The sequence below is a fragment of the Dreissena polymorpha genome, chromosome 9 (genome assembly GCF_020536995.1).
Source record: "Dreissena polymorpha isolate Duluth1 chromosome 9, UMN_Dpol_1.0, whole genome shotgun sequence".
Lineage (NCBI taxonomy): Eukaryota > Metazoa > Mollusca > Bivalvia > Myida > Dreissenidae > Dreissena > Dreissena polymorpha.
Window position 1 is genome coordinate 71,521,346 of NC_068363.1, and position 12,107 is coordinate 71,533,452.

Below are 12,107 nucleotides of genomic sequence, written 5' to 3' on the forward strand. Positions count from 1 at the left end.
AGCGCCAAACAGAATAAGAAAAAGACATCAAATACATCACAGACCTGGGAGAAGGTGGACCTCCATCTTGAGGGCGTATGCTGCCAGACAGTGTCAACTTGAACCCATCTGGCCAAGACCATCATCTCCATCAGGACCACAACCCCCTTTAGTACACGGAATGTCCAAACCATGTACGAGACCGGTAAGACAGCACAAGTGGCCGCAGAGATAAGAAGTTCAACTTCACCATCCTAGGGATAAGTGAGTCAAGATGGACTGGCTCTGGGCAGAAGCGACTGACTTCCGGTGAGTTACTGTTGTTCTCCGGGAATGAGCAGGAGGATGCAGCACACACCCAGGGAGTAGCCCTGATGCTTTCCAAGTCCGCACAGAGAGCGCTCATCAGGTGGGAGGTCCACGAATCATGGCAGCCTCTTTCCTTACAAAGCAGAAGAGGATCGACATGGACATAATCCAGTGCTACTCCCCAACAAACGACAGTGAAGAGTATAAAAAGGACAACTTTTACAATACACTGTCAACCATCATACAAGACCGACCAAAGGGAAACATCATGATTTTAAAGAAGCCTTTTTACGTTTTGGTAAATTGACAAAATTAAAAAAAAAGGTTTCAGACTGGCAAATTATCGTTGTAGTTATGATATTTGTAAGGAAACTGTAATACTGAACATTTACCATTCTCTAAAATATCCATTAAATGCATCTTTTGACGATTTAAAAACCTAAAAATAATATTGTGTTGCACGTAAAAAAATTGTTTAATTTGGAGAGTTCTGTTGTTGTCTTTATATTTTGTGAAACTACGAGGATTGCATAAATAAAGTATAAAAAAAAATTCCTCCGTGTATGAGCACAGGTTGCCGAGTGGTCTAAGCAATGACTTTTACTCCAGGGGTCAGTGGTTCGATCCCATTTGAGGGCTATTTTTTTTATTAAGCATTTAATGACAAACTTCAATACATGCCAAAATCTGTGAAAAGGCCCCTTTAATGTGTGACTTCAATGCTAAGATAGGCAGTGACAACTGAGGATATGAGTAAATCATGGGGAAGCAAGGGTCAGGTGTGATGAATGATAATAGGGAGAGATACGCTGACCTGATATCAATACACTGTCCTTATCAGCTGAGATCAATACACTGTCCTTATCAACTGAGATCAATGCACTGTCCTTATCAGCTGAGATTAATACACTGTCCTTATCAACTGACACCAATTCATTGTCCTAAATAACTTACATCAATACACTGTCCTTATCAGCTTACATCAATACACTGTCCTTATCAGCTGACATCAATACACTGTTCTTATCAGCTGACATCAATACACTGTCCTTATCAGCTGACAGCAATTCACTTTTATATAAACTTATATCAATACACTCTCCCTATCAGCTGAGATCCATACAATATCCTTAACAGCTCAGATCAATACACTGCCATTATAAACTTAAAATGATACAATGTCCTTATCAGCTTAGATCAATACACCGCCATTAAAAACTGAGAATCATACAATGTCCTTATCAGCTTAGATGAATACACTGCCATTATGAACTGAGAATAATACAATGTCATCAGCTTAGATCAATACACTGCCCTTATCAGCTTAGATCAGCTTTTTATTGGCTGATGTTAATGCACTCTTCGTATGAGCTGTAATAAATACATTGTTCTGAGCTGAGACCAATTCAGAGTCCTGATCAGCTGAGACCAATACACTGCTCTTTTTAGCAGAGACCAATACAATATCCTTATTAGCTGAGCTCAATTCAATGTCATCAGCTGAGGTCTAATACACTTTTCTTTATCAGCTCATCCATAACGTGTCCTCAGCTGAGATCAATACACCGTCCTTATCAGTTGAGATCAATACACTGTCCTTATCAGCTGAAATCAATACACTGTCCTTATCAGCTGAGATCAATACACTGCCCTTATCATCTGAGATCATTACACTGTCCTTATCAGCTGAGATCAATACACAATCCTTATCAACTAAGATCCATACACTGTCCATATCAACTGAGATCATTACACTGTCCTTATCAGCTGACATCATTTCCAATCCATATCAATACACCGCCTTTAGAAGCTTAGATCAATACACTGCCCTTATCGACTGAGATCCATTCAATGTCCTTACCAAATGAGATCAATACAATTCTTATCACCTGGCATCAATACACTGTCCTTATCAACTGAGATCAATACACTGTCCTTATCAACTGATAGCCATACAATGTCCTTAGCTTAGATAAATACAAAGTCATCAGCTGAGATCCATACACTTTCCTTGATGAGTGAATCCATAACGTATCCGTATCAGCTGAGAGCAATACACTGTCCGTATCAGCTATGGATGCACTGCCCTTATCAGCTTAGACCAATACACTGCTCTTGCCAGATTAGATCCAAATACGGTCCGGTCCTCAGCTGAGATCCATACCTGGTCTTTATCAACTGATATCAATACACTCTGAATTAATTGAATGACGGACGTGCATACAACATTTGATCAGTCCTGCAACTGTAACAATACTTACAGATGATCATAAAAGACTTTATGGTATACCTTGAATACCTTACTGTCAGTGCACCCAGTTAGTGGAATTTATTTCGCTTATATAAAAATCCAAAACATAAAATTAATATAATGTAGCATATATATGGTTATTAAAATGTATATATGTTTAACTTTCTTTTCGTTCAATTGTTTAATTGATCGTGAACGGTTTCTAAGTCCGGTATAAAAAAATAACCCAAAACGAACACTTCTTTTTGAACACATGAAAAATTGATATTTTATGTGAAAATAAGTAACCAGATATTCATAACGCATGATCAATCGGGACGCTACATCATGTACATGACATATTTGCGTTATTTAACAATTTAGTTATCTGGTTGTTTCGAACAGTCTGGCAAAATTTCGTAGTCGATTACGATCCGTAAAGTCGTTATAAAAAAACAAAATGGTGGCGTATGTAAATCTTGTTATTATTTTTGCTCATTAGTCAGTTTCATGATCTGTTTCCGATGTATTTGCCTCATATTGAAGGTCAAGACACTGTTTTACATTTTGTGCTTAACTTCAACATTGTCACTTCACTTTTTTTCATGCGCATTTGGAATGTGTCAAGTAAAATGCATCTACTAATGCAGTTTTATTAAAACTTCATGTAAACTTAAACTAAATGATAATAATGAAATAATAGGTTATTCATAGTAAAATGTGTAATGATTCTTCATCCTTTAAACAGACAAAATGACAAACTATGAATATATGTGTTTGTTTTGTGTATATTTTGCTATGTTATTTTCATATTCCAGTATTTTAAGGGCATTGTTAACAGATCGGCAAAATGACAAAATCCAAAGATTTAGAAAAGCAGTTATATATTATACCAAGAGAAGCACAATAAAACTGCGTTATAAATAATAGAATATGAAATAAGGCAAAGCCTCAAAGCGAGCACGATTAATGTTTAATAGAAAAAATAACAAAAAACTTTAATAAACATGATATTTAAAGTGATATTATGGGCATTTTTCACTGTTGACTGTTTAGCTGAAAAGAATTAACAGGTCAAAAGAATAAGTTCAAATGTGGTAACTGACCAATTATTTAAAACTCATCTTGCTACCAGTTGTTTATAAAAAATATATATTCTTTCCATATTTTACATGACTCACCCAATCCTCTAAGATGAGATGATCCGTAAAACAAAATTGTGTTTTTGTATCGAATGAACGAAACTGCAGAGAACTACATTTAGACTCACATCGTACATCAAATCATTTCTGTTGTCAGTTGTCAAAACTAAAGTACGGTTGATATTTAAATGGATTATTTTTCTCTTTCCGGAATATTGTTTTATTATGTTGATGCTGCATAAACAAATATAAGTGTATATGAAGTGAAAACAGCAAAAATAAACAACGGTTGCGATAGACACCTTTATACTGTTAGATGCCCATAATATCACTTTAAATAAAAAATTTATATATATATATACACTTCAACACCGTTATTTCGAACACCGATAATCCGAAGTCAACGTTATTTCGAAGTATTTTTCGGGTCCCGATTTTGATTCTTGTTTGTTAAATGTAAAATTTCATTGTTAATCCGAACTTCGTTAAACCGAAGAAATCGTTAATTCGAAGTGATGCTGTCGGTCCCAACACTATAATTTGCACCTTATTATCAATCATTAATTCGAAGTCAAAATTGCAAAATACTGAGCGTAATTTCACACCTTTGTCGTGGCGCTTCAAAAGCCGATAATTACACCTTTGTCGTCTGCGCGAACGCCGGTGTTCAGAGAGACATCTCGTATTATTAAAAAAAAAGGTTAATTCATTTCCGAAAATGTATTCATATGTATGTATGTCTGATAATTTGTGTTATTTGTTTTATTTTATATGTTCTGTAATTAGAGAAAAATAAAAACAAGAAAACGAATCGTTTATTCCCCCGTTTGTTACGAGTAGAAATCTATTGCTATCTGACAAGTTTACGTTTTTAAGTAAGCATGTAACCGAACCATGCGAATGCCACAACGTTTTATTTTAAAGGAATCAAAGAAGTCTTATGTCAAATGTTTATTTCGAATTATCGTTAATCCGAAGTTTTTTTAACGGTCCCGACGACTTCGAAATAACAGTGTTGAAGTGTATATATATAGGCACTTCTTACAGAAGAACGTGGAGTTCGTAAAAACTGGTAATAATATAGGCACTGGTATAAAAAAATAAGGAAATTAACTTTTAATTATTATGTTAATCAGCAATTAGACAACAAACGGGCCATATTAAAGGGTTTCATGTTACCTGATGAACAGAACTTTTAACCCCAAAACCCGCCCAAAACAGATTGTCACACTATCAGTTGCCAGCCTTGCAGACACAGGTTTACTTACGACGGTCAGATCGGGATTCAAACCCGAATCCACCCATGAGCCATCTGATGATATTGATCATATGATATTTGCCTGGGTTGCTCTTCCAATTAAGCTATCTGACCTTTTGAAAAATATATAGGTAAACTGCAATGCTGTATAATAGCATGATTACCTTGCCTAGGAAAATTTTACAAAGAATTACATTTAATTAAACCCCCCTTCGAAGAAGAGGGGGTATATTGCTTTGCTCATGTTGGTCGGTCGGTCTGTCGGTCCGTCCACCAGGTGGTTGTCAGACGATAACTCAAGAACGCTTGGGCCTAGGATCATGAAACTTCATAGGTACATTGATCATGACTCGCAGATGACCCCTATTGATTTTCAGGTCACTAGGTCAAAGGTCACGGTGACACGACACAGAAAAATGGTTTCCGGATGATAACTCAAGAACGCTTAAGCCTAGGATCATGAAACTTCATAGGTACATTGATCATGACTCACAGATGACCCCTATTGATTTTCAGGTCGCTAGGTCAAAGGTCAAGGTCACATTGACTCGAATCAGTAAAATGGTTTCCGGATGATTACTCAAGAACGCTTACGCCTAGTTTAATAATTGTTTTAAAACTTTCCTGCAAACAAAGTAAAATCCAGACTCTAACGATTCCCCAAGACATCCGTATCAACCTGACTATTACTGCATACTTACTACTTTTCAAGTTTCTTTTCATTGCCCGATAATCCCATTTTTAAAAGCACTCTCTGGTAGATATTGACGATTAAAGTGCTCAATAATTTCTTTTACAACAAAGGTTGCCATTTATCTCAAGTATGAAATAAATTTCGGCAAAAGTGACAATTTATAGATTTGATGAAATATTGCTACTGAACATGAGTAAATTGCTTGATGTGGTGTGTGTCTGATAATACAATGCTCAATATACCCACGCTTTCTATGCACATGACGGGACGTTGTACATGCTGCATAATTTTCGCGCCCTTTTTATTGAGACAAAGGGTCAACACAAAATAAATTATCACTGTTTATTTGAAGCAAGAATCTGTAAACGTAGAGTTAACATTTACATTGGGAAGTGGGTTTCGGATTACAAATTTAATTATGTTCATTTGAGACTTCAAGAAAACATGAACAGTTGTGAAATGAATTCAACGATAATTTGTTTAAACACTTTACGAGTCAAATAAACGTTTTTAGAGTAATATTAATTAAATGCACAACTTCAACGAGGATCATAGCAATCATCAGTCTTTTAAGCCAAGATTTCTGTGGCAATTACATGTTTGTCACGAGTCGTCTGCATGACTTAACTGCAGGTAGTGCCTGCCTATGAGTTCTGTCCCTTATACAAAGCGTACGCTCTCATTGGCCAATATTGATTTTGCAATACAGCGACGCACCACCCTTAAGCGGGCTTTAGTTGGGTTAAGCGTAAGATGTAGTTGACAGAGGATCGTAAATTGGCTTTCAAATTTTCGGCAAAGTCGATATGGCTTTGATCTTAAGAATGGCTAGTTGCAATAAAAGCCAAAATACACTGATCAGAAATTTCAGACTCTGCGTAGTTGCGCGGATCGGTTGCGTGCCTCGGCAATACGCCGCGTGAACACATGAAGCGGCCACCGAGTACTAACGTTCTGGCCTTGGGGTGACCAAGGATTATGTTTGTTCTGCGTTGGCTGTACTGTAACAGTAAAATGCAGAACAAAATATTCAATTCTTATCATTACAGAATTGAACTGGATACACTGTATTACCTTTAATTTCAACACTCAGAAAGCCAAATCAGTCTCAGAAAATCTCAAACAAATACGTTTGTTAGCCATTTATAGCATCTTAAGCAAATCACCTATTACAATCTAATGTTCTTAATGGATTTTTATCACAACTTTCACATTCCAAAATAAGGTAGTTCTGTTAAATGAATTGCAATAAACTGATATAATGTAACAGATAGACCATTCATTATTGATGTTCATTGAAAATCTGTTTTAGAACTCTCATTTTTACAGCCTGATCAATTTATTGCATTAATAAACCGTAAATAAAAAATATTATGGTATAATGTGTTTCTATATATGATATTCATTTCAGGTATTCATTTATATGCAATTTGAATGCTGCCACCATGGATGAAGAAATTTGATAAAGAGCAATGGCTGATAAAAAATCATTTTGCAAAAATGCGGACTCTGCTAAATTGGTAAATGGTTGTACTGAACATGATAATGAAATACAAGAGAATGGTGTTTTAGATTCACATCTTGATGTGCATGCAGACAATGATTCTGACTTTGCTATGGGTGGAAGTTGCATGTCCCATCATCCAGACACTAGTGAACAGACACATGGGATTGGATTGCAAAGAGACTCAAACAGAAATAAAGAAACACATAAAAAAGCAACAGCATGCAAAAAACTTGAACCTCAAAGTGAATCAGATCAAGATGCAGCTTCAAGAATGAAACTTTTTGAAAATAATAATGGAATAAATGTTCGTCATTCAGGTTATTCTGCAACAGTATGTGATGTGTACAGACATGAAAATGATGTCATTTTTGGTAGAACAAGAGGTGGCGATGTGCATTCCTCTCCTGTGACAGTGATTGTTTCTCCGCATGTTCAACAAAACAGAGTTGTGGTGTTTAGAAATGAATTAAGTCAGCTTGATCAGTCTTCACCGGTCGATATCCCTTATAGTCATCATATAAATGGAGAAGCATTAGCACCTCTAGCCACACCTGAAAGTTTTTCTGATGAAGAACCAATAAATGCCCAAGAAAGATTACATGAGGATCTTTTCAATTTGCATGAAGAAATCGAACATTTAAACACTGCTGAAGATGAAAAACCTAACATAAGTGAATCTGAGCATAATACTAACAGAGAAGTTGTAGAATGCTCAGACATTAAATCTGAACATTGTCATAATGAATTTGATAGAGGTGGAAATTTGGTAAGTGTGCCTGAATGTCAACAGATGTCTAGCAGTGAAAGCAATTTAAGTAGTGTTCATAGCGAGGATGGTGAGGTTGACAATGTAACTGTTGATTCTGTTGTGCACATAGAGTTGGAACAGTTGGAAGTGTACAATGAGGAGTTCACAGAGAAAGATGATGGTAATGACGTGGATGAAGGAAATGCAAGTGATAATAGTGTCGGTCTTGACAACAATGACAATGAAATGGAACTTGAAGAAATAGAGGAGGCTGAAGGTGCAGTCAATGTGTCTCTTCCAGAAGATGTTAATGGTGATGATGTTGGTGATTTTATTGAAGCAGACTTGCCTCCAAATGTTGAAAGGCTTGCATTCTTTTCTAGAGATTCCTCATCGGATGAAGATGAAGGGTGTGGTGACGAAGTTTTGCTTGCCAACGAAGAAGTAGTTTCTGATAATGAAACAATTGATCCAACTCTACATGTTTTTGACTCTCCTAAAAGGGAGGATGAAAATAAGATAAGAAATGATAAAAAATTAGACTTTTGCAATATGTTGTCAAATTCACTTTCAGAAAGAGGTCAGCTTTTTGACTCTGAAATGTTTGCATGCAATATATCTTGTGATAAATTATCAGAAGAGAACGACCTTGATGTGGATGAAATGTCAATGATATCAGAAAGTGAGGGATTAAATAGGGCCAGGGAATGCTCAAACTGTGCTTTTCAGACACCAAACAGAAACTTGTCTTTCGGAGATTCTAATAGTGCTGTGTTAAATGGCTGTAACATATGTGCATGTTGTGACCGGCCTTTTGTACTTGATAAAGAAAGACACAAAGAAATGGGGATAGATGTCTGTGATAAGTGTTTTAAAATACACAGCATTGAACAACAAAATGTGTGGTCAGAAAACTTCAATGGTGCTAGACGTAAGTCCCACAAATGTTCAAACTTGACCCCCAGAAATTCCAGTTACTCGTTATCTTCATATAATAATACTTATGAAAAAAGGAGCAACACTACTCCGTTTGCAAGGTTCAGTAGTAGTGATAGTGAGTCATATGATAGAGTTTTTATGTCTGACTCACCAGAGATGTCCCCGGACCCTGAAAACAGACAGGACCTTGTGTTTCAGGTTGACAACATGGCTGATATTGCCCACAGACCTGAATATCAGGTAGGGAATATAAACTCCGTAAACATTGACCACTCAAAACACCACACATTCTTGTGTTTTCTGTTTACACAATTCATTTGTATGCCCAAAAGGGGGGGGGGGGGAATTTGGTAGTTGCTTTTTCCATCTGTTGGTGGATTGGTATTCCGTCTGTATTGGTGTCCTGTCTGCTCTGTTACCCCAAGTTTAACATCCTGAGACGTTGTTCTAAAGAATTTAACAAAACTTTGGATTATTATTCCTCATGACCAGACTAAAAGGCACATAGAAATCTCCTTGGCCATTGGTTAAGGTCACATTTCGAGGTCAAAGGCAATAAATTTTAGTTTCCACTGGGTAACTATAACAGGCCTGGAAGGATTTTAATATAAGTTTAGAAAACTATTCTCCACAACAAGATTATTTATTGCATGCAATTCTCAAGTTCCTGTTGAAGGTCATTGTCACAATGGAAGATCAATTTTCATCAAAAGAAAGCTTTTGCCCTGTAACTTAAACGAGCCTGAAAGAGTTGTTTATATCATTACAGATGTTAATACCCCACAACATAGGGTATGTTGCGTACAAGTCCGATGCTACTACCACCTTATTTTTGTAAGCTCAATTTAGCACAACTTTCTCATGGTGAGCGTTTGTGATTTCCTTTTGACTGTTGTGCTTTGTCAATATTTATCTTATGAACACAGTAGTGGCAATATTTTAGTTAACATTTTTATGTCCCCCACTATAGTAGTGGGGGACATATTGTTTTTGCCCTGTCTGTTGGTTGGTTGGTTGGTTGGTCTGTTTGCGCCAACTTTAACATTTTGCAATAACTTTTGCTATATTGAATATAGCAACTTGATATTTGGCATGCATGTGTATCTCATGGAGCTGCACATTTTGAGTGGTGAAAGGTCAAGGTCAAGGTCATCCTTCAAGGTCAGAGGTCAAATATATGTGGCCAAAATCGCTCGTTTTATGAATACTTTTGCAATATTGAAGATAGCAACTTGATATTTGGCATGCATGTGTATCTCATGGAGCTGCACATTTTGAGTGGTGAAAGGTCAAGGTCAAGGTCATCCTTCAAGGTGAGAGGTCAAATATATGTGGCCCAAATCACTAATTTTATGAATACTTTTGCAATATTGAAGATAGCAACTTGATATTTGGCATGCATGTGTATCTCATGGAGCTGCACATTTTGAGTGGGAAAAGGTCGAGGTCAAGGTCAGTGGTCAAATATATGTGGCCCAAATCGCTTATTTTATTAATACTTTTGCAATATTGAAGATAGCAACTTGATATTTGGCATGCATGTGTATCTCGTGGAGCTGCACATTTTGAGTGGTGAAAGGTCAAGGTCATCCTTCAAGGTCAAATATATGTGTCAAAATTGCTCATGTAATGTCACTTCTGCAATATTGAAGCTAGCAATTTTATATTTGAAATGCATGTGTATCTCATGGAGCTGCACATTTTGAGTGGTGAAGGGTCAAGGTCATCCTTCAAGGTAAAACGTCATATAGGGGGACATTGTGTTTCACAAACACATCTTGTTCCTTATATAGCTTTATTGAAACTCTGTGAAACAAGACTGTAGTAGAAGTCATATTTTAAGCTCACCTGTCACAAATGACAAGGTGAGCTTATGTGACCGTGTGATGTCCGGCGTCCGTATGTGCGTGCATGTATGCGTGCATGCGTGTGTCGGTCAACAATTAGTTTGTGTAGACAATAGAGGTCACATTTTTCATCCAATCTTTATGAAATTTGGTCAGAATGTTTATCTTGATGAAATCTGGGTTTGGATTGTATTTCGGTCATCTGGGGTCAAAAACTAGGTAACTAGGTCAAATAAAAGAAAAACCTTGTGTAGACAATAGAGGTCACATTTTTCATCCAATCTTTATGAAATTTGGTCAGAATGTTTGTCTTGATGAAATCTGGGTTTGGATTGTATATGGCCTATAATATGGGTCATCTGGGGTCAAAAACAAGGTCACTAGGTCAAATAATAGAAAAACCTTTAACAACATAATTAATTGTTTTTCACTAAGTGTATAATAATAATTTACATATCAGATTAAAGAGAATAAAATTTTCTTTATTATGGTTTTTATTTCATGAAAATCCAAAAAGGATGTGTTATTAATCGTTGCTTAATTATTGAACAATGCGGATTATCGGTATTGATTTTTTTCCTGACAAATGCCGTCCCAGGTATTAAACTCTTTCAGCTGTAGACAGTGCATTAATACACCGCCGTGTTATTGACCTGAACAATTGATAGGAAGTCGGCATTAACACCGGTCAGAACCGGTCATCGAGACAAAGGAATATTACTGGTGTAACAACAAAACAATGGTGTAATCGTACATCGTAGTGGCTTAAATAAACAATTACATCTGGTTAAAGATTAAAGATTGCTGCCGATTTAAATCAATTTGAGTAAAAGCTGTTAGCGAATTATCAACTTAGTCACACAATGAACGTAAGTAAAGAAGTTGATCATTGATTTTAATTTCGAGAAGTTTGTAACGTTGTAATGATTAAAGGCTAAATGTGTTACAATTGTGAATGATGATAGATGAACGGGTATAAAACCCTTGACATTTTCGGGTATAAAGTGTCGGAAATTGCGACTGTTATAATGGCGACCATATGCAATAAGCGCCCTTTGGACTCTAACGAATCTAATGACCTGGTCTCAAAAAAAATCAAATCTGATAATAGCTAAAGAAACTTCAGCGTACAGTTTATATATTATACCTGTACGCTGAAGCCAAGCCCGTATCGAAAGTCAACCAGAGTCGTAACATATTTATGTCACGCTATAAATCAAAGAATGATCATTTTCTTGGATACATTTCTACATATATTGGTGAATGAATATAAATTACTGCATCGGGGAATATTTTAAGGTTCAAATGTTTCAAATGCATCTTACAATAGATGAAAATAACTATCATCAGTCTGAAATTCACAATTTTGACGCCATTAACGCTTTGTCACGTGACAAGTTTTTATTTGGATACTTTCAGATCGACCTTGACATTTTTTGCTGAAATTGTAAACA

General features: G+C 36.2%; 1 protein-coding gene across 5 annotated transcripts in view; it reads left to right on the forward strand.

The window, feature by feature from the left end:
- The first annotated feature begins 2,968 nt into the window (after positions 1-2,968).
- LOC127846407 (uncharacterized) overlaps positions 2,969-12,107 on the forward strand; it is a 42,533-nt gene continuing 33,394 nt past the window's right edge. For all 5 annotated transcript variants that reach the window (XR_008033503.1, XR_008033501.1, XR_008033502.1 and 2 more), the window contains exons 1-2: positions 2,969-3,064; positions 7,024-9,046. Coding sequence is in view for 2 of the 5 variants with exons in the window: in XM_052377629.1 (XP_052233589.1) it covers positions 7,085-9,046 (1,962 nt within the window). In the remaining 3 variants the exon portion in view is untranslated. The remainder of the gene's footprint in view (positions 3,065-7,023; positions 9,047-12,107) is intronic.